This window comes from Protomyctophum bolini (assembly GCF_963924005.1).
Source record: "Protomyctophum bolini genome assembly, chromosome: 23".
Taxonomy (NCBI): domain Eukaryota; kingdom Metazoa; phylum Chordata; class Actinopteri; order Myctophiformes; family Myctophidae; genus Protomyctophum; species Protomyctophum bolini.
This window is the reverse complement of record NC_137884.1, coordinates 29,737,241-29,760,974: the sequence shown is the minus strand read 5'-3', so window position 1 is coordinate 29,760,974 and position 23,734 is coordinate 29,737,241. Positions and strand designations below refer to the sequence as shown.

Sequence of the window (23,734 nt, the reverse complement as noted above, 5' to 3'; positions counted from 1 at the left end):
CAAATTTGTGTGGCAAGCTTCTTGGATCTGGCAGCGTCAGGTTACTACAGAAGACCCCCTTCTAAACAACATTAACATGTTTATTTTTTTGCAAAAAGGGTGAAGTTTAATTTTTGCTACTGCTGACTTGTATCAGAGTATTTCTAGTTCTACATTGTGGCATTGCGATGTCTACGTTTACTTAGTAAACTAATACTTAGCTGAATGTTTAGTGGTCAGCTAAGTATTAATTTACTTAGTAAACTAATACTTAGCCGACCGTGTAAGTACTGGCCAGCTAAGTATTAGTTTACTAATATTAGTTTACTAATACTTAGCTAGCCGTGTCGTGTATATAGTGGTCAGCTCTGTACTTCCACCCCTCTAACAAATATAGCAGACCTATAAGAGCTCGCAATGCATCGCAATCAGGATGCAGGACGCAGTGTGAGCTCATGCAGTGTGAGCTCATGCAGTGTGAGCTCATGCAGTGTGAGCTCATGCAGTGTGAGCTCATGCAGTGTGAGCTCATGCAGTGTGAGCTCATGCAGTGTGAGCTTGCAGATCATCCGTTTTCGGTGAGTGTTCCCAGAATAGGGATGCTAGGACAAAACAACATGCAGACTTGCACCACCGAACCAGAATACAGTCAATCGAATATAGTGCTTAATCTGTTTATTATTGTTACACTTTGAGAAGAATCTCAAATGTCTCTAATGTCTCTTATGTACAGTATACATGTATATATACTGTACATGACATATACTGTAGCTGGTCGAATGCCTGGAAGAGTTGAAGCTTACTGTATCTGTTGCTAGGTTGAAAGGTTTGGTCTCCTCAGACACCATAGCGAACGTGCTGCACAATGCTGTATGCCACACACATATACACACACACACACACACACACACACACACACACACACACACACACACACACACTGTCCAATAGACCAATACTCAAGGACTTCTTCTCAAATATCGCAGTGGTTTTTAGCGCCTCGAGATTATGAGTTTTAGGAAACCACCGGGGGAGGCTAAAGAAGACCGACTCAAAAATGCAGAACTAATGCGAAGTTCCAAACCCTGTTGCCCCGTCTACTGTATATACAGTATATTGAACCATTATGTTGCCCTGTCGACTGTATATACAGTATATTGAACCATTATGTTGCCCTGTCTACTGTATACATGTGTGAAGCTGCGCTTAATGTGACACCTCAGCTAAGGCTGCGCCAGGGGCACTCCGCCGTGGGTTTGTCTATGCCGCCTCGATCTGACCATTCTTGATCAACAGCAAAGGAAAGCCCTGCATGATGGTGTGTGTGCGTGTGTGTGTGTGTGTGTGTGTGTGTGTGTGTGTGTGTGCGTCTCTCCTGCTTGATGCAGTGTGGTCTCTGGGAGAGGGCCAGAACCCAGACGACCTGGACAAACCCGTGGACACTCCACCACTGTCCACTCTGCTCATAGAGAAGCCTGAGACCGTCAACTCTGTGGATGTGGGTGAGTGAGGAGAAACTGCCTTAAGGTTCATGTGATGTGGGTGAGTTAAGGCTCATTCATAGTCTGGATTTTCGGTGGTGAGGTGACCACCGAACTACAACATGACGTCACTGAGGTGACCACCGAACTACAACATGGCGTCACTGAGGTGACCACTGAACTACAACATGACGTCACTGAGGTGACCACCGAACTACAACATGACGTCACTGAGGTGACCACTGAACTACAACATGACGTCACTGAGGTGACCACCGAACTACAACATGACGTCACGAGCCGCGGTGAAGAGCAAACCACCGCCACCGCTCCAGCCCTTCTCTCTGTTTTTACTCACCACCGCTCAACGTTATTTCAGCTCCGGTGGTCAGCTCACCACCGGAGCGGTGGTCAGCTCACCAACGGAGCGGTGGTCAGCTCACCACCGGAGCGGTGGTCAGCTCACCACCGGAGCGGTGGTCACCCCACCACCGAAAAACCAGACTATGAATAGGCCTTTAAGGTTCAGCATAACCTTTGCTGTTGGGTGGGAGGGGAGCATTTTGCTTTTCAAAATAGTAAAACAAAGCCAAAATAGTAAAACAAAGCCAAGCCAAGACGTAACAAAAGTCTATAAAAAAGACAATATTACTATAATGGTGACATAATGTGACCCAAATAATCTTGATTTCATTGACCCGTTAGATTCCTATTGCTGCACTTTCCTCCAAACACAGTTGATTTTGATTACAAAACTACTCCATGTTTAATCTCAGTCAAGACGACATCCAGACAGACAGTGTGTTATTCATTAGATCAACTTCACCGTGTTCTTCTGTTCCAGGTTGCGACATCAACTTCATCGCTAAGGTGGAGGCCAAGGATCTTCTGCGTAAGCCCACCATCAAGTGGTTCAAAGGGAAGTGGATGGACTTGGCCAGCAAGACAGGGAAACACTTACAACTCAAAGAGACCTTCGATCGATTCACCAAGGTAGACTTCTGTCTGTACTGATTCACCAAGGTAGACTTCTGTCTGTACTGATTCACCAAGGTAGACTTCTGTCTGTACTGCATGTCTGTCTGTACTGCATTCACCAAGGTAGACTTCTGTCTGTACTGATTCACCAAGGTAGACTTCTGTCTGTACTGCATGTCTGTCTGTACTGCATTCACCAAGGTAGACTTCTGTCTGTACTGATTCACCAAGGTAGACTTCTGTCTGTACTGATTCACCAAGGTAGACTTCTGTCTGTACTGATTCACCAAGGTAGACTTCTGTCTGTACTGCATGTCTGTCTGTACTGCATTCACCAAGGTAGACTTCTGTCTGTACTGATTCACCAAGGTAGACTTCTGTCTGTACTGCATGTCTGTCTGTACTGCATTCACCAAGGTAGACTTCTGTCTGTACTGATTCACCAAGGTAGACTTCTGTCTGTACTGATTCACCAAGGTAGACTTCTGTCTGTACTGATTCACCAAGGTAGACTTCTGTCTGTACTGATTCACCAAGGTAGACTTCTGTCTGTACTGTTCACCAAGGTAGACTTCTGTCTGTACTGTTCACCAAGGTAGACTTCTGTCTGTACTGATTCACCAAGGTAGACTTCTGTCTGTACTGCATGTCTCCAGGCTGTAGTCCTATATCAGATCAGATATAGGGCTGTAGTCCTATATCAGATATAAGGCTATAGTCCTATATCTGATATAGGGTTATAGTCCTATATCTGATATAGGGTTATAGCCCTATATCTGATATAGGGTTATAGCCCTATATCTGATATAGGGCTATAACCCTATATCTGATATAGGGTTATAGCCCTATATCTGCGAACGTCCCAATGGTTGAGACTCAGGACTCGTTCCCATCAGAGCCATCTAATAGAAGAGTTACAATGTTGAGGGGGCAGAAACCCAGAGCCATCTAATAGAAGAGTTACGATATTGAGGGGGCAGAAACCCAGAGCCATCTAATAGAAGAGTTACAATGTTGAGGGGGCAGAAACCCAGAGCCATCTAATAGAAGAGTTACGATATTGAGGGGGCAGAAACCCAGAGCCATCTAATAGAAGAGTTACGATGTTGAGGGGGCAGAAAGACCTGGAGGCGTGATCAATGCCATTTGGCTATTCTGAGTGTCCAAAGAGCATTAATTGATCACGCCTCCAGGTCTTTAGTTTACTCAAGTTATAGGGAATAAGACCTGGTACTTATAAGACACGCAAAATACAGCCCGTCATGTATGAGCCGTTACAGGGCCCTACAGGTGAGCTACGGTCTAGGCGTCATCGGCCCACACATCCATAATGCATCCCATGTCACTGTTGCAGATTCACACGTTTGAGATGCACATCATCAAAGCCAAGGACAACTACGCGGGGAACTACCGCTGCGAGGTCACCTACAAGGATAAGTTTGACACCTGTTCTTTTGACTTGGAGGTGAAAGGTTCGTCAGGTTTGTGCACGCCTCCTTATGCACGACACCCACAGCCAGCCCGCCAACCGCAACACAAAGCTGACCGGCACGCTCTCTGTCCCGCTTGTCTTTCAGAACCCGAACCGGGCTCCCAGAGTATCGACATTCGATCCGCGTTCAAGAGAAGGTAATGAGAGGAGCAACAGCAGCAGCAACACATGTTTTGATGATCAGCTACAAGCGTTTTCAAGAGAAACTCACGATCAGCATTACATTTAAATGCTTAACCCATTCTGACCGGGCACCCATTTTGGTGTTGGCATCATGTTATGCTTTAGCTATTGAAAAATAGCAGATCTACAAGCTCATATCGCGCCACCGAGTGGCGCGATACGAGCTTGTAGGTCTGCTATTTTTGAAAAATCGAAGAACGACTGACATTTTTTTTTAATCTGATCTCAGGTCAGAATGGGTTAATCAGACCAGTGTGTGTCCCAGTGGAAACCTCGTATGAATCTGATCTCAGGTCAGAATGGGTTAATAGCTATGTACATGTTATAAGGCCTATGATACAGCTATTTCAGACATTATGATGAGTATTAAAACAATATCAGATCTACAAGCTCAAAACACATCACATCGTGACGTGTAGATCTAATAGATCTGCTATTTTTGTATACAGTACATTAAAAAAAACAAAGATATTTTGTAATTTAAAATAAATATTAAAACAATTAAATAAAAATGTTGCCTATAACGGCATGGCCAAAATAGGGACGCCAAGGTTTTTGTGGTGGACAAGCTCCTCCCTATAGGGTAAGTTTTCTACATGAATAGCAATTCCACCGTAGAATTGTATCATTCACAAATAGCAATGTATACATAATAATAATGTATAATAATAATGTATACACGACGCTCGTACTTCACCAGCGTCATGGCGCAGCTGCCTCCTGTTTTACGCCATCGCTACATTTACAGTCCAAACGTGTACATAAACATATATAAACTTTATATTTGAAATCGGAATGTTTATGATACACGTTTGGACTGTAAATGTAGCGATCGCGTAAAACAGGCTGCAGTTGTGTCATGACTGTCATGATAATCATGACATTCATGTTTCAGGGCCTACCACGCTCAAACCATGATCTCTGACAGACTGTTAATACTACTAAATACTTGCTCCTCCGACTTCAAGAGCGGAGCAAGGATGCATCGTTCCTATAGGACCCCTCATGTTTTCCATGAGGCAAAAACAGTGACACATTTTCGTGACGAATTATAGTGTGGAAAGATGGTTGTTAAAATGTCATTCACCTTTCTCCAAAAGGTAATTACAAAATCAACCATGCAGCCAACTCAACTGTGTTTTATGTGATCAAAAGGCCAACGCAAGCTTGCATTTCAAATCTCCCTCCCAACAATGTGTCTGAAAAGCAATGCAAAGCAACCATACCGTCCGCAGTACCAGACCATTATTATCACAATGGCACTGCTCAGCAATGTTGCTTCTCAACATGGTCCGGAGCATTAATTGTGGCAATGTCTTTCTGGGGAAGCAAAGCTCTCGGTCCTACTATATACACAAACTGGTTTGCTCTGAGTTGCTTATATATACAGTATATATATATTGGCCCAGAGAGAAAGGGTTGTGTATAAGCTCCGATCGTGCATAGGTTCCATAAGCCAACGCTGATGCACCGATTGAGCCTCAGAGCCTGCTGCTTTGCATCGCTGTTTTAGCATTGTTTTTTAGTTGCCTGTATCTGTGTCTGTTCTGAACAAAGTCTCTATTAATATGTTCTTGTAACAACAGCGGGACAGAAGGACAAGATGATGGAGGGGAACTTGACTTTAGTGGGCTCCTCAAACATAGGTGAGGAACGACCACCTTTTCAGTTTTTTTGTCACTCTTTTTTTCTTTTATATATATATTGGTCATTATCATCATTATTATTTTCCTTTTAAAGGCCTCGTCTGGGAAATGCTTTTTCTCTCTCTTTCTTTTGTCTTTTATAAAATACAATATGTTGCTTAACTTAATGTAAGTCGCTCTGGATTAAGAGCGTCTGCTAAATGCCTAAATTGTAAATTGTAAATTGTAAGAGCAACCAGATTTTTTTCTGGTATAGTCTATATTGTACAGAGCATGTAAAACACCCCATACTGTTTAAAAGTGACTCTATAGTTGCAGTACAGTTACAACATAAATCATACCTGAGATGAGGTAATAACTTTACAGACACGCCATGACATTAGACATGGCGTATATTAGACATGGTGAAACTTATACAGTGCAACATTATATTTTAAAACCTCACATTAGTGAGAGTTGTATTTTTGAGTTTTTTTTGGGGGGGGGGGGTCTGGGTATTTTTTTTCCCGCGACACATAAGCGACACATTTATTTTGGGCTTGTCTCTTCTTCTCCCCCATTATATTCAGAAATCAAAGGTTAGTAGAGAGAGTACCGTATAGGTAATTAAACCATTAGACTGAACCGCCTGGTAAGTACCCTATAGAGAAGAGTCCCCAGCATGACGGAACGTAGCTCAGTGTTGGCCTACTGTAGCCTAATAATAATAATAATAATATATTATTATCATCATTATCATTATTATTATTATTATTACTGTAGCCTGGTAACACTTCATTTGGAGACAGCATTTCCTAAATGCTCCCGCCAGCACTTGGTAATGAATGATGGAAATGGGCCTTGAATCATTATATTTTGTATTTTCTTTGCTTGGAGATGGGTGGCTATATTTCTTCATTAAGCAAGCTGAACGCTAAAAGGGTGATTTACACGAAGATATACTAGTTTACAATGCATCACGCTGCCTGCGATGTATTGTGAGCTTGCAGTATAGATCAGGTGGAATTCATACTTTCGTCACACAGACCTTTTCGCTCTACACAAATAAAATACTTTAAAAAAAAAGATTTTATATTATAAAATACTTTTTTTTTTAACTGTTTGACAACATTGTGTAACAAAGTAAAATTGAATGATGAGACAGAGCAGCATTTTGAATCATTGATGAAGTGCTGGGGGATCATCCATATATGATGATGTAAAATAGTGTTACCACTACATTCATATTTTTGGTAGAAATGTAGAAATATAAGGCAAATATGCCACAATGTTTATTTCAGCCTTCTTGATAACTGCCTGACAATAAACAAGATTGGGGGGGGGGGGGGGAGGAATAAACTAGAAAGATTGGAATAATATGTCGTGCTTTTCACCCGAAACCTTTCGGACATTTGGGGCAAATGTCGACGAGAGAAAGGACTGACTGAATGTTCTGTATTCAGCCAAACTAACGTCCAACATACTCATTAACTTGGTTCTCACAGACCTAACCTGTCTTTGGGCAACTTCATTGGTCTAACAGTGTCAGAGCATCTGTGAAGTGGTGAACTGAAACAAACGCACTCAAACAAAGGGATGGGCAAGTTGAGAAGGACAAAATGCAAGGAGAAATAAATGATACAACCATTCTGGTGGGAAGCTTTCCCTTCTTGTCCCCACATGCTGCCACTCTTTCCATTCTTGTCCTCACATGCTGCCACTCTTTCCCTCGTTGTTCCCACATGCTGCCACTTCAATGACTCCACAAAGCTATCATGTTTTCTGAGTCCATCGAGTCATAATGCATTTAATGAGTCCCTAAACACATACATACACAATGCTTCATTGAGTTCTGATAACATAATCACTCATTTTCTTTCATTTCTCCACTTAATTAAACTACAAATATTAACAAGGATGAATAGATAGATATATAGATAGATAGATAGATAGATAGATAAGTGTAGACGTCACGATCTGAACGCATTCACCAATACTGCGTATGTGGCATTCTGTTAATGAGTGAAAACTCGTCTCACATGTAGCTCACACACCGCTGCACTCCTTCCTGTCCGTCACACCTAACCCTTGACCTCAGGGCTGATGTCACGGCACATAATAGACCACGCCCATCCCTTTGTGTGACATGTCCTGAGGAACTCGTGATTGGCTGACAAGAGGTTCGCGAGCCACGAGTAGTAGGCTACGGTATACACTAGTAGGGGCCCAACAGTTCATCGAATCAATACACGTTTATTGATAAATAATCAGTAATCAACTCTTTCACTGTCGAAGACTTGATATTGCGTCTTTCTAATTAAACCCGTTGTTTTAGCTGAAATCCAACTTTTAACCCCGTCATGGTTGCTAGGCAACGCCTTGCATACCACCCCCAGCACCAGGAAACATGCGTGCAAATTCCATAGTGTCCTATTATATAAAATAGGCTTTTTCCCCTCGCTGTTCTCTCTGAAACGGTTCCCCGTAAAGACAAACGGTTCCTCAAGACACGTTGCGAGAGCTGCCACCTCACTCAGACCGCCCTCACATGCCTCACCTTGTGCCTCCCGACCAAACCCCAGGGAGCCCAAACAGGAGGAGCAGCCGGACGTGGACGTCTGGGAGATCCTGAAGAACGCCAAGCCGGACGAATACGAGAAGATAGCGTTCAACTACGGCATCACGGACCTCAGGGGCCTGCTGAAGAGGCTGAAGAAGACCAAGAAGGAGGAGAAGAAGAGTGAAGGTACCGCGCAGTGTTGTTTTCGTCGACTAAAACCAAGACAAAAAATGATCGTCGACTACTTATTTCCACTGACAAAAACGAATGGAAACTATATTAAAATTAAGCTACGATGACTAAAACTAATCATCAGGTACTATGATTATACTAGTGGCGACACCCAACAGTTCATTCATTAGAGTAATGTTACCTCAATAGATAACAAAACAGAAAAGGTTAAAAAGGATGCACTGCATCTTGACTTGAACATTGGCTGTCATACACAAACACCTAAAGGAAAACACATCCACGGTTAAAGTTAATAATAATGATAATGATGAAGATAATATTGTCTCTGGCTGTGAGAGAACTTTAACCGTGGACATACAGAATAAGCATTGTGAGATTCAATGACCAAACACTTACTTTGACCTTTTCCGGAAAGCTTTTGCGAAGAAACTGGACCCTGCGTACCAGGCGGATAAAGGTGGGAAGATCCGCTTCGTGGTGGACCTGGCCGACCCGACCGTTGAGCTGAAATGGTACAAAAACGGACAGGAAATCAGGTCCACTCCAAAGTACGTATAACGACGTCATCTTCCCGTTTCCTGTGTTTCATCATGTTATGTCCCCTGCCCTCCCCTCCCCTCCCCTCCTCTCCTCTCCCCTCCTCTCCCCTCCCCTCCCCTCCCCTGGTGGTTCCACCCGGTTACAGTTGGACCCCTGGTGGTTCCACCCGGTTACAGTTGGACCCCTGGTGGTTCCACCCGGTTACAGTTGGACCCCTGGTGGTTCCACCCGGTTACAGTTGGACCCCTGGTGGTTCCACCCGGAGAAACAGTGGTTTATTACCATAAGCCCTTATATTCATAAACACTACTTAGTTTATAGAATGATTGACAAACCAGTACCATTATCAATGTGTGCTCACTTACACACATACACCAGTACCATTATCAATGTGTGCTCACTTACACACATACACCAGTACCATTATCAGTGTGTGCTCACTTACACACATACACCAGTACCATTATCAATGTGCGCTCACTTACACACATACACCAGTACCATTATCAGTGTGTGCAACAGTGTTGTTTTTAGCAGCAAAGTCAGTCAAAGTCATCGTCTTTTGAATAGTTTTCATATAGTTTTTAACAGTCACATTTTAGTCACCTGGGAGTGCCTTAGAACTGGTCTAGTTTTAGTCGACTAATTGTCATCCGATTATAGTCGACCAAATCTACAGTTGATTTAGTCGAAAGTGATTTTTTTTTTTACACTTTGACACCGATCTACAAGTTCACAATGCTGCGACGCATTGTGAACTTGTAGATCGGCTATTTTCAGCATGCAACAAAGTGTAAAATGACTTATACTGGATCTCCACTAGAGTCCCTTCCTAACATTTTAGTTTTTATTTGTTGACGAAATTGTCAGTATATAGAGCACCGAAGTCTGACGTCACTTTCAGTAGAGGGCGTCAGTCCCCAGGTTCATGTATTTGTTTAGTTGCATTGAAATCCCCATTGAGGCGATTTTAGATCGCCTCATATAACAACTGTGTTTGAAAAATAAACATGTCACCCCGGCCGCTTCACTCATATGGATATGAAGAATCAACTGACTGAGAGAAAACGCTAATGTTACTGCTGCTGAATTAGTTGATTAGTTAGATTTTCTCTAGAAGCAGACTGTATCATAATATGAGTGACTGACTGTCGCAAACGATACAGAGACACCTCCCTGACAATAACGCAGAGACAGCTTGTTTATTTTTGGACCACAACGCTTATAGTAGACGATATTAAGATCACCCCATGTTATTCTTCCATAGAGAAATTACTTCCGCAAACCAGGGGAATCGTCGGGATGAGCGAGTTACGTCAGGACTTCGGTGCTCTATTTAGTCTTAGTCTTAGTCATCATGTACAGTAGTTTAGTTTCCGTCAGTGAAAAAAGGTAGTCGACTACTGACAGTCCTGTGAACCGCTGCCAGGTGCACTCTGTGGCGTGCCTCCCTCTGAGCTTCCTCTCTGGGTGGAACTACTGCCAGGTGCACTCTGTGGCGTGCCTCCCTCTGAGCTTCCTCTCTGGGTGGAACTACTGCCAGGTGCACTCTGTGGCGTGCCTCCCTCTGAGCTTCCTCTCTGGGTGGAACTACTGCCAGGTGCACTCTGTGGCGTGCCTCCCTCTGAGCTTCCTCTCTGGGTGGAACTACTGCCAGGTGCACTCTGTGGCGTGCCTCCCTCTGAGCTTCCTCTCTGGGTGGAACTACTGCCAGGTGCACTCTGTGGCGTGCCTCCCTCTGAGCTTCCTCTCTGGGTGGAACTACTGCCAGGTGCACTCTGTGGCGTGCCTCCCTCTGAGCTTCCTCTCTGGGTGGAACTACTGCCAGGTGCACTCTGTGGCGTGCCTCCCTCTGAGCTTCCTCTCTGGGTGGAACTACTGCCAGGTGCACTCTGTGGCGTGCCTCCCTCTGAGCTTCCTCTCTGGGTGGAACTACTGCCAGGTGCACTCTGTGGCGTGCCTCCCTCTGAGCTTCCTCTCTGGGTGGAACTACTGCCAGGTGCACTCTGTGGCGTGCCTCCCTCTGAGCTTCCTCTCTGGGTGGAACTACTGCCAGGTGCACTCTGTGGCATGCCTCCCTCTGAGCTTCCTCTCTGGGTGGAACTACTGCCAGGTGCACTCTGTGGCGTGCCTCCCTCTGAGCTTCCTCTCTGGGTGGAACTACTGCCAGGTGCACTCTGTGGCGTGCCTCCCTCTGAGCTTCCTCTCTGGGTGGAACTACTGCCAGGTGCACTCTGTGGCGTGCCTCCCTCTGAGCTTCCTCTCTGGGTGGAACTACTGCCAGGTGCACTCTGTGGCGTGCCTCCCTCTGAGCTTCCTCTCTGGGTGGAACTACTGCCAGGTGCACTCTGTGGCGTGCCTCCCTCTGAGCTTCCTCTCTGGATGGAAGAAGTGCAATGCTTTTCTTTTCTGTCCTCTTTCTGCTCTGCTTTAATATGAACTGCATTTCCTTCTCTGCACAGGAAAAAGGCGGTACCTCCTTCACAGGTCTTTAATGAAGCATGGCTTTGATACCTTTTAATACCTGCAGGGTCGTTACACCAACAACCAGCCTCCATTATATCATAGCAGGTGGACCACGTCCGAGCACAATTAGTAATTGGTAATACAGTTAACAAAAAAACTCAGATAAGCACATGAGTTATGTTACACAATTATAATACTCTTTTACAAAATAATCTCCAAATACATATTTCAGAGGCCAAATCACTGATAAGTAAAAATTGAAGTAAAGTTTTATTTAACCCATTGTAGACTAGTTCGTCTATTTCAGTTATTTTTTGCACGTATTTTAAAATGTATATTAAAGTAATACATTATTGCGATTAGTTGATTATGTAAGAATTGTGACTAAAATAAATAGGCTACATGATATAGTTTATCTGTCATCATCGTTACATTTTCCCTTTTTTTTAATCAAATCTTGTGGGGTGTCTGGAACACAATATTTTTTAGATAAATACTTTAGATAAATATTGTACAATTGGAGGTCCTTGACATGAAAAAAGTTAGAGAAACACTGATATCAACGTATATCTTTATCAGAAAACTGGATTTAGAAGACATTTGTAGAATGGGCCTCAGGCCTAAAATGTGTTTAAGTAGACATCAAGTTGTAGTTCAAAGCCATGCCAGGTTAAAGCCATCTGGGAGGTCATTGCAGTTTTCTGGTCTCTGGTTCCTGAAGACGCCACTGTAACGTCCTCCTTGTTGTAACCCTGTGTCTACTGCTGACTAGGGATGGGACGATATGAGAACGGCACGGCACGATTATTGTGGCAAAAATAAATTGCGATTAACGATATTATCGCGATAATCAAAATATGCTTAAAACTCATGGCCCCTTTTGTTAACCACTTAAACCCCCAGCATCCCTATTTTCCGAGGGAAACGTTTGCCAAACATAGCTGATCTACAAGCGTCGCGACGCGTCGTGAGCTTACAGATCTGCTGTTTTCGGTGAATCGATTTGTGTAGAGTGAAATGAGAACGAACCAAATGCACTTCTCACAGGCCTGTTTTATCAAGCATGAGAGTTTATGCGGTATCTGCAATCTGCAGCTAAACTAAATGTCAATTCATCCTAGCGTAGGACAGGGGACAATTTCACCATGAATTCAAATTATTTATTTATTTTAAATCACGATGAACAATACTAACGATTATCGTCCCATCCCTACTGCCGACTGCCTACAGAACCTTCCCCTCTAGGCATGACGTCTCTCTGTCTTGCCTTTGTCTGTCTGTCTGTCTGTCTGTCTGTCTGTCTGTCTGTCTGTCTGTCTGTCTGTCTGTGTGTCTGTGTGTCTGTCTGTCTGTCTGTCTGTCTGTCTGTGTCATGTGCCATGCCCTTGCCATGGTGCTCCTCCTTCCTGTACTGCCAAACTCATTTCCTGTGCTCCTCCGGCAACCATTCTGGCTCCATCGCTGACCTTAAGTCAAAGGAAGTAAGTTTGTCCCCTGGCTCCTTTGTCCCTATACTGGCTCCTTTGTCCCTATACTTCACACACTTCTGGTTGTCCCCTGGCTCCTTTGTCCCTATATTTCACACACTTCTGGTTGTCCCCTGGCTCCTTTGTCCCTATATTTCACACACTTCTGGTTGTCCCCTGGCTCCTTTGTCCCTATATTTCACACACTTCTGGTTGTCCCCTGGCTCCTTTGTCCCTATATTTCACACACGTCTGGTTGTTCCCTGGCTCCTTTGTCCCTATATTTCACACACTTCTGGTTGTCCCCTGGCTCCTTTGTCCCTATATTTCACACACTTCTGGTTGTCCCCTGGCTCCTTTGTCCCTATATTTCACACACTTCTGGTTGTCCCCTGGCTCCTTTGTCCCTATACTTCACACACTTCTGGTTGTCCCCTGGCTCCTTTGTCCCTATACTTCACACAGACATCACACACTTCTGGTTGTTCCCTGGCTCCTTTGTCCCTATACTTCACACACTTCTGGTTGTCCCCTGGCTCCTTTGTCCCTATATTTCACACAGACATCACACACTTCTGGTTGTCCCCTGGCTCCTTTGTCCCTATATTTCACACAGACATCACACACTTCTGGTTGTCCCCTGGCTCCTTTGTCCCTATACTTCACACACTTCTGGTTGTCCCCTGGCTCCTTTGTCCCTATATTTCACACAGACATCACACACTTCTGGTTGTCCCCTGGCTCCTTTGTCCCTATATTTCACACATCACACACTTCTCTGTCCAGTCTAACTAACTCCGTATGCACGTTGGTTTTGCTTTGTGTCTGTGTGGCAAGTGGCGTTTCTTTGACTTTTTCTTTTTTTACCGTTTAGAAATTGATGCACATTAAAATGTCATTGTTATTTATAATTGTATTTGTAATACTAGCTACAATAAACGGGCAGAATCCTTGCATCTCCTGCAAGTTTCACCTTTTGATGTTTTTTTTCTCTAAATTATTGGCCTACACGACAGTATTTTTCTATGCCACCACGTGTTGTGGGCTAGTAGATCCTTTTTCTTTTACTTTTAAAAGTTTCACAATGAAAATGCGCCACTTGGAAATTGTTTCTTTGGCTTTTATAAATATTGAAACCAATGAAAAGCAATAATTAGATCCATTGGAACACAGGAGGTTATTTTTGGGACATACAAGGTTTCTCCACCCGACATCAACGGAATATTGCTTTCAAAAGACATGGATTTATAGGAGCCCAGTGTCGTTAATCAGGTGCCCGCTCTATGCACATGGCGGTCATTAGGACCCAGTGTCGTTAATCAGGTGCCCCCTCTATGCACATGGCGGTCATTAGGACCCAGTGTCGTTAATCAGGTGCCCCCTCTATGCACATGGCGGTCATTTTGACTCTTTTACGTTGCGAGATTGTAGATCTGCTATTTTCAGCATGCAACCCAGCATAAAACTGGATCTCTTGTCCACTAGTCCCTTCCTAACATTTTAGTCTAGTTTTTATTTCTGGACGAAATTGTCAGTATATTTAGTCTCAGTTTTAGTCATCGTAGATTCGTTTTTATTTCGTTTTAGCCAGTGAAAAAGAATTGTGACTAAAATAAATAGGCTACATGATATAGTTTATCTGTCATCATCGTTACATTTTCCCTTTTTTTTAATCAAATCTTGTGGGGTGTCTGGAACACAATATTTTTTAGATAAATACTTTAGATAAATATTGTACAATTGGAGGTCCTTGACATGAAAAAAGTTAGAGAAACACTGATATCAACGTATATCTTTATCAGAAAACTGGATTTAGAAGACATTTGTAGAATGGGCCTCAGGCCTAAAATGTGTTTAAGTAGACATCAAGTTGTAGTTCAAAGCCATGCCAGGTTAAAGCCATCTGGGAGGTCATTGCAGTTTTCTGGTCTCTGGTTCCTGAAGACGCCACTGTAACGTCCTCCTTGTTGTAACCCTGTGTCTACTGCTGACTAGGGATGGGACGATATGAGAACGGCACGGCACGATTATTGTGGCAAAAATAAATTGCGATTAACGATATTATCGCGATAATCAAAATATGCTTAAAACTCATGGCCCCTTTTGTTAACCACTTAAACCCCCAGCATCCCTATTTTCCGAGGGAAACGTTTGCCAAACATAGCTGATCTACAAGCGTCGCGACGCGTCGTGAGCTTACAGATCTGCTGTTTTCGGTGAATCGATTTGTGTAGAGTGAAATGAGAACGAACCAAATGCACTTCTCACAGGCCTGTTTTATCAAGCATGAGAGTTTATGCGGTATCTGCAATCTGCAGCTAAACTAAATGTCAATTCATCCTAGCGTAGGACAGGGGACAATTTCACCATGAATTCAAATTATTTATTTATTTTAAATCACGATGAACAATACTAACGATTATCGTCCCATCCCTACTGCCGACTGCCTACAGAACCTTCCCCTCTAGGCATGACGTCTCTCTGTCTTGCCTTTGTCTGTCTGTCTGTCTGTCTGTCTGTCTGTCTGTCTGTCTGTCTGTCTGTCTGTCTGTGTGTCTGTGTGTCTGTCTGTCTGTCTGTCTGTCTGTCTGTGTCATGTGCCATGCCCTTGCCATGGTGCTCCTCCTTCCTGTACTGCCAAACTCATTTCCTGTGCTCCTCCGGCAACCATTCTGGCTCCATCGCTGACCTTAAGTCAAAGGAAGTAAGTTTGTCCCCTGGCTCCTTTGTCCCTATACTGGCTCCTTTGTCCCTATACTTCACACACTTCTGGTTGTCCCCTGGCTCCTTTGTCCCTATATTTCACACACTTCTGGTTGTCCCCTGGCTCCTTTGTCCCTATATTTCACACACTTCTGGTTGTCCCCTGGCTCCTTTGTCCCTATATTTCACACACTTCTGGTTGTCCCCTGGCTCCTTTGTCCCTATATTTCACACACGTCTGGTTGTTCCCTGGCTCCTTTGTCCCTATATTTCACACACTTCTGGTTGTCCCCTGGCTCCTTTGTCCCTATATTTCACACACTTCTGGTTGTCCCCTGGCTCCTTTGTCCCTATATTTCACACACTTCTGGTTGTCCCCTGGCTCCTTTGTCCCTATACTTCACACACTTCTGGTTGTCCCCTGGCTCCTTTGTCCCTATACTTCACACAGACATCACACACTTCTGGTTGTTCCCTGGCTCCTTTGTCCCTATACTTCACACACTTCTGGTTGTCCCCTGGCTCCTTTGTCCCTATATTTCACACAGACATCACACACTTCTGGTTGTCCCCTGGCTCCTTTGTCCCTATATTTCACACAGACATCACACACTTCTGGTTGTCCCCTGGCTCCTTTGTCCCTATACTTCACACACTTCTGGTTGTCCCCTGGCTCCTTTGTCCCTATATTTCACACAGACATCACACACTTCTGGTTGTCCCCTGGCTCCTTTGTCCCTATATTTCACACATCACACACTTCTCTGTCCAGTCTAACTAACTCCGTATGCACGTTGGTTTTGCTTTGTGTCTGTGTGGCAAGTGGCGTTTCTTTGACTTTTTCTTTTTTTACCGTTTAGAAATTGATGCACATTAAAATGTCATTGTTATTTATAATTGTATTTGTAATACTAGCTACAATAAACGGGCAGAATCCTTGCATCTCCTGCAAGTTTCACCTTTTGATGTTTTTTTTCTCTAAATTATTGGCCTACACGACAGTATTTTTCTATGCCACCACGTGTTGTGGGCTAGTAGATCCTTTTTCTTTTACTTTTAAAAGTTTCACAATGAAAATGCGCCACTTGGAAATTGTTTCTTTGGCTTTTATAAATATTGAAACCAATGAAAAGCAATAATTAGATCCATTGGAACACAGGAGGTTATTTTTGGGACATACAAGGTTTCTCCACCCGACATCAACGGAATATTGCTTTCAAAAGACATGGATTTATAGGAGCCCAGTGTCGTTAATCAGGTGCCCGCTCTATGCACATGGCGGTCATTAGGACCCAGTGTCGTTAATCAGGTGCCCCCTCTATGCACATGGCGGTCATTAGGACCCAGTGTCGTTAATCAGGTGCCCCCTCTATGCACATGGCGGTCATTTTGACTCTTTTACGTTGCGAGATTGTAGATCTGCTATTTTCAGCATGCAACCCAGCATAAAACTGGATCTCTTGTCCACTAGTCCCTTCCTAACATTTTAGTCTAGTTTTTATTTCTGGACGAAATTGTCAGTATATTTAGTCTCAGTTTTAGTCATCGTAGATTCGTTTTTATTTCGTTTTAGCCAGTGAAAAAAGGCAGTCGACGAACATTTTTCGTCTTAAGTTTTAGTCGACGAAAACAACACTGCTGTGACGTAAGCACAAAATGGCCGGCGTGCCAATATGGTGAATCGGCCCCGGTCGCTACAGGTACATCTTTGAGCACAAGGGAACACAGAGGATTATGATTATGATTATGATTATGATTGGCCCGGTCGCTACAGGTACATCTTTGAGCACAAGGGAACACAGAGGATTATGATTATGATTATGATTGGCCCGGTCGCTACAGGTACATCTTTGAGCACAAGGGAACACAGAGGATTATGATCATGATTATGATTGGCCCGGTCGCTACAGGTACATCTTTGAGCACAAGGGAACACAGAGGATTATGATTATGATCATGATTATGATTGGCCCGGTCGCTACAGGTACATCTTTGAGCACAAGGGAACACAGAGGATTAGGATTATGATTATGATTATGATTGGCCCGGTCGCTACAGGTACATCTTTGAGCACAAGGGAACACAGAGGATTAGGATTATGATTATGATTATGATTGGCCCGGTCGCTACAGGTACATCTTTGAGCACAAGGGAACACAGAGGATTATGATTATGATTATGATTGTGATTGGCCCGGTCGCTACAGGTACATCTTTGAGCACAAGGGAACACAGAGGATTATGATTATGATTATGATTATGATTGGCCCGGTCGCTACAGGTACATCTTTGAGCACAAGGGAACACAGAGGATTATGATTATGATTATGATTGGCCCGGTCGCTACAGGTACATCTTTGAGCACAAGGGAACACAGAGGATTATGATCATCAACAACTGCTCGCTGAACGACGACGCAGCCTACTCCGTGTGCGCCGGAGACGAAAAGTGCACCACCGAGCTGTTTGTCAAAGGTACAAACACTAAATCAGTCTGTTATGTGTGCAATTGCTATAGTTTACTACATGATCTGTGTCATGAATGTACAATATATGAACTTTTTCCACACAATTAAAGACATTTCCACCACTGGTAGTTCCTCTGGCATTCCTCTAACCTCCGCGGTCTGCGTTGTGCATGCAGAGCTGCCGGTCAAGATCGTCAAGGACATCGAGCCTGTGAAGACCACGGTGAACGAGAGGATTGAGCTGGAGTGTGAGGTTTCAGAAGAAGGAGCTCAGGTGAAATGGTAGGAACTAATAGAAGCTTCAGTATTCACTATATAGTATTCTCCATCCATCTTCACCCGCCTTTCCACCAGCAGAGGAACCCCAGAGTAGACGGTCCCTTTCCACCAGCAGAGGAACCCCAGAGTACACAGTCCCTTTCCACCAGCAGAGGAACCCCAGAGTACACAGTCCCTTTCCACCAGCAGAGGAACCCCAGAGTAGACAGTCCCTTTCCACCAGCAGAGGAACCCCAGAGTAGACAGTCCCTTTCCACCAGCAGAGGAACCCCAGAGTACACAGTCCCTTTCCACCAGCAGAGGAACCCCAGAGTAGACAGTCCCTTTCCACCAGCAGAGGAACCCCAGAGTACACAGTCCCTTTCCACCAGCAGAGGACCCCAGAGTACACAGTCCCTTTCCACCAGCAGAGGAACCCCAGAGTACACAGTCCCTTTCCACCAGCAGAGGAACCCCAGAGTAGACGGTCCCTTTCCACCAGCAGAGGAACCCCAGAGTACACAGTCCCTTTCCACCAGCAGAGGAACCCCAGAGTACACAGTCCCTTTCCACCAGCAGAGGACCCCAGAGTAGACGGTCCCTTTCCACCAGCAGAGGAACCCCAGAGTACACAGTCCCTTTCCACCAGCAGAGGAACCCCAGAGTAGACAGTCCCTTTCCACCAGCAGAGGAACCCCAGAGTAGACAGTCCCTTTCCACCAGCAGAGGACCCCAGAGTAGACAGTCCCTTTCCACCAGCAGAGGACCCCAGAGTACACAGTCCCTTTCCACCAGCAGAGGACCACAGAGTACACAGTCCCTTTCCACCAGCAGAGGAACCCCAGAGTAGACTTCCCTTTCCACCAGCAGAGGACCACAGAGTAGACGATAATGCAAATAATCGATTGTATCAATACTAAGTAAAATTAAATCAACTATAGGTGCTCAGTGGAGGTGCAAAAGTTAAAAACGTTACGGATCCTTCAAGCACTCTGCTACACTATAGCGCCACCATCAGGCTGTGAGCCACTCTGCTACACTATAGCGCCACCATCAGGCTGTGAGCCACTCTGCTACACTATAGCGCCACCATCAGGCTGTGAGCCACTCTGCTACACTATAGCGCCACCATCAGGCTGTGAGCCACTCTGCTACACTGTAGCGCCACCATCAGGCAGAGGCTCTGAGCCACTCTGCTACACTATAGCGCCACCATCAGGCTGTGAGCAGAGCCACTCTGCTACACTATAGCGCCACCATCAGGCAGAGGCTGTGAGCCACTCTGCTACACTATAGCGCCACCATCAGGCTGTGAGCCACTCTGCTACACTATAGCGCCACCATCAGGCTGTGAGCCACTCTGCCACACTATAGCGCCACCATCAGGCAGAGGCTGTGAGCCACTCTGTTACACTATAGCGCCACCATCAGGCAGAGGAGGCTCTGAGCCACTCTGCTACACTATAGCGCCACCATCAGGCAGAGGAGGCTCTGAGCCACTCTGCTACACTATAGCTCCACCATCAGGCTGTGAGCCACTCTGCTACACTATAGCGCCACCATCAGGCTGTGAGCCACTCTGCTACACTATAGCGCCACCATCAGGCAGAGGAGGCTCTGAGCCACTCTGCTGCACTATAGCGCCACCATCAGGCAGAGGAGGCTGTGAGCCTCTCTGCTACACTTGCACTGTGAGTGATGCATGTGATCATTATGTGTGAGTAGTGAACGTGCTCATGAAGCCGTCGCCTCCTCCTCCTCCACCCGTCAGGATGAAGAACGGCGTGGAGGTCCCGACAGGCGTGCGCTCGCGCTACCGCGTGAAGTGCGAGGGAACCAAGCACTTCCTCATCATAGACGACGCCAGCAAGGAAGACACAGGGACATACTCCATCATGGCCACCGGGGGCACCTCTGAGGCTCGCGTCCAGGTGGACCGTATGTAAACATCTATATATATATCGCTCTTCTGTTCTTTTGCACATGTATGTATAATGCTCATCAGTGGCGGAAAGTATATCTATTAAGCATGTTTACTGCAGCACTTAACCCATTCTGAACGGGAACCCATGTTGGTGTTGGCATCATGTTATGCTTTAACTATTGAAAAACAGCAGATCTACAAGCTCGTAGCGCGCCACCGAGTGGCGCGCTACGAGCTTGTAGGTCTGCTATTTTTTGAAAAATCGAACGACTGACATTTTTAGAATCTGATCTCAGGTCAGAATGGGTTAATCAGACCAGTGTGTGTCCAGTGGAAACCTCGTATGAATCTGATCTCAGGTCAGAATGGGTTAATCAGACCAGTGTGTGTCCAGTGGAAACCTCGTATGAATCTGATCTCAGGTCAGAATGGGTTAAGCACCATTTTGAGGTAGAGGCAAGGAAGCAACCAGGTGCTCAGGAGGTGTGCAGGGATAATATCCCGGTGCTCAGGAGGTGTGCAGGGATAATATCCCGGTGCTCAGGAGGTGTGCAGGGATAATATCCCGGTGCTCAGGAGGTATGCAGGGATAATATCCCGGTGTTCAGGGATAATATCCCGGTGCTCAGGAGGTGTGCAGGGATAATATCCCGGTGCTCAGGAGGTGTGCAGGGATAATATCCCGGTGCTCAGGAGGTGTGCAGGTACACAAAGTATAAAGATAGTAAAAAGGTTCTCCTTCGATCAATCAGGATAACATCTATAGAGAGAATGTGAACTGAGTGGTTCACACCTCTCTCTCTCTCTCTCTCTCATTAGCAGGCAACAGTGCAGCACTATCCCTCTCTCTGTTTCTGGCACAACAGCGCCCCCTACTGGTGCTCATATAGTCATATACTGGTGATCATTGACCAACACAGACACACATAGGTGAACACAGGCATAGGTGAACACGGACATTGCTGTTCCTTGGAGCACCACTCAAAGAAACAGAGATTCTGGCACACTCAATAGAAAACTTTATTGAGATCTCCCTCTCTCTCTCTCTCTCTCTCCCTCCCTCTCTCTCTCTCAGTGAAACCCCTGAAGGTGTACCAGGACCTGCAGAACGTGACTGTGATGCTCTCTCTCTCTCTCTCTCTCTCTCTCTCTCTCTCAGTGAAACCCCTGAAAGTGTACCAGGACCTGCAGAACGTGACTGTGATGCTCTCTCTCTCTCTCTCTCTCTCTCTCTCTCTCTCTCTCTCAGTGAAACCCCTGAAGGTGTACCAGGACCTGCAGAACGTGACTGTGATGCTCTCTCTCTCTCTCTCTCTCTCTCTCTCTCTCTCAGTGAAACCCCTGAAGGTGTACCAGGACCTGCAGAACGTGACTGTGATGCTCTCTCTCTCTCTCTCTCTCTCTCTCTCTCTCTCTCTCTCTCTCAGTGAAACCCCTGAAGGTGTACCAGGACCTGCAGAACGTGACTGTGATGCTCTCTCTCTCTCTCTCTCTCTCTCTCTCTCTCTCTCTCTCTCTCAGTGAAACCCCTGAAGGTGTACCAGGACCTGCAGAACGTGACTGTGATGCTCTCTCTCTCTCTCTCTCTCTCTCTCTCTCTCTCTCTCTCTCAGTGAAACCCCTGAAGGTGTACCAGGACCTGCAGAACGTGACTGTGATGCTCTCTCTCTCTCTCTCTCTCTCTCTCTCTCTCTCTCTCTCTCTCTCTCAGTGAAACCCCTGAAGGTGTACCAGGACCTGCAGAACGTGACTGTGATGCTCTCTCTCTCTCTCTCTCTCTCTCTCTCTCTCTCTCTCTCTCTCTCTCAGTGAAACCCCTGAAGGTCTACCAGGACCTGCAGAACGTGACTGTGATGCTCTCTCTCTCTCTCTCTCTCTCTCTCTCTCAGTGAAACCCCTGAAGGTGTACCAGGACCTGCAGAACGTGACTGTGATGCTCTCTCTCTCTCTCTCTCTCAGTGAAACCCCTGAAGGTGTACCAGGACCTGCAGAACGTGACTGTGATGCTCTCTCTCTCTCTCTCTCTCTCAGTGAAACCCCTGAAGGTGTACCAGGACCTGCAGAACGTGACTGTGATGCTCTCTCTCTCTCTCTCTCTCTCTCTCTCTCAGTGAAACCCCTGAAGGTGTACCAGGACCTGCAGAACGTGACTGTGATGCTCTCTCTCTCTCTCTCTCTCTCTCTCTCTCTCTCTCTCTCTCAGTGAAACCCCTGAAGGTGTACCAGGACCTGCAGAACGTGACTGTGATGCTCTCTCTCTCTCTCTCTCTCTCTCTCTCTCAGTGAAACCCCTGAAGGTGTACCAGGACCTGCAGAACGTGACTGTGATGCTCTCTCTCTCTCTCTCTCTCTCTCTCTCTCAGTGAAACCCCTGAAGGTGTACCAGGACCTGCAGAACGTGACTGTGATGCTCTCTCTCTCTCTCTCTCTCAGTGAAACCCCTGAAGGTGTACCAGGACCTGCAGAACGTGACTGTGATGCTCTCTCTCTCTCTCTCTCTCTCTCTCTCAGTGAAACCCCTGAAGGTGTACCAGGACCTGCAGAACGTGACTGTGATGCTCTCTCTCTCTCTCTCTCTCTCTCTCTCAGTGAAACCCCTGAAGGTGTACCAGGACCTGCAGAACGTGACTGTGATGCTCTCTCTCTCTCTCTCTCTCTCTCTCTCTCTCTCTCTCTCTCTCAGTGAAACCCCTGAAGGTGTACCAGGACCTGCAGAACGTGACTGTGATGCTCTCTCTCTCTCTCTCTCTCAGTGAAACCCCTGAAGGTGTACCAGGACCTGCAGAACGTGACTGTGATGCTCTCTCTCTCTCTCTCTCTCTCTCTCTCTCTCTCTCAGTGAAACCCCTGAAGGTGTACCAGGACCTGCAGAACGTGACTGTGATGCTCTCTCTCTCTCTCTCTCTCTCTCTCTCTCTCAGTGAAACCCCTGAAGGTGTACCAGGACCTGCAGAACGTGACTGTGATGCTCTCTCTCTCTCTCTCTCTCTCTCTCAGTGAAACCCCTGAAGGTGTACCAGGACCTGCAGAACGTGACTGTGATGCTCTCTCTCTCTCTCTCTCTCTCTCAGTGAAACCCCTGAAGGTCTACCAGGACCTGCAGAACGTGACTGTGATGCTCTCTCTCTCTCTCTCTCTCAGTGAAACCCCTGAAGGTGTACCAGGACCTGCAGAACGTGACTGTGATGCTAGGCGAGCCGCTCACAATGAACTGTGAGATCTTCCCGGGGAACGTGCCGGGCCGCTGGTACCGCAACGGACAGCTGATCCAGCCCAACGACCGCATCAACATCTTACACAGAAACAAGTATATGAGACCTCTCTCTCCACACAGACACCCACAGTGTCCACTGTCCTCTCCACACAGACACCCACAGTGTCCACCGTCTGTCCACTGTCCTCTCCACACAGACACCCACAG

At 45.8% G+C, this 23,734-nt stretch overlaps 1 protein-coding gene across 6 annotated transcripts in view; it reads left to right on the top strand.

Annotated features, from left to right (window-relative positions):
• Positions 1-23,734, top strand: part of mybpc1 (myosin binding protein C1) — a 79,473-nt gene that overhangs the window by 26,829 nt on the left and 28,910 nt on the right. For 5 of the 6 annotated variants that reach the window (XM_080757693.1, XM_080757692.1, XM_080757689.1 and 2 more), the window contains 11 exons: positions 1,368-1,481; positions 2,305-2,453; positions 3,793-3,919; positions 4,016-4,067; positions 5,700-5,759; positions 8,321-8,484; positions 8,906-9,038; positions 18,014-18,138; positions 18,308-18,413; positions 20,161-20,327; positions 23,455-23,620. In XM_080757693.1, coding sequence (XP_080613819.1) covers positions 1,368-1,481; positions 2,305-2,453; positions 3,793-3,919; positions 4,016-4,067; positions 5,700-5,759; positions 8,321-8,484; positions 8,906-9,038; positions 18,014-18,138; positions 18,308-18,413; positions 20,161-20,327; positions 23,455-23,620 — 1,363 coding nt within the window. The remainder of the gene's footprint in view (positions 1-1,367; positions 1,482-2,304; positions 2,454-3,792; positions 3,920-4,015; positions 4,068-5,699; positions 5,760-8,320; positions 8,485-8,905; positions 9,039-18,013; positions 18,139-18,307; positions 18,414-20,160; positions 20,328-23,454; positions 23,621-23,734) is intronic. The other variant, XM_080757690.1, reaches the window with a different exon arrangement.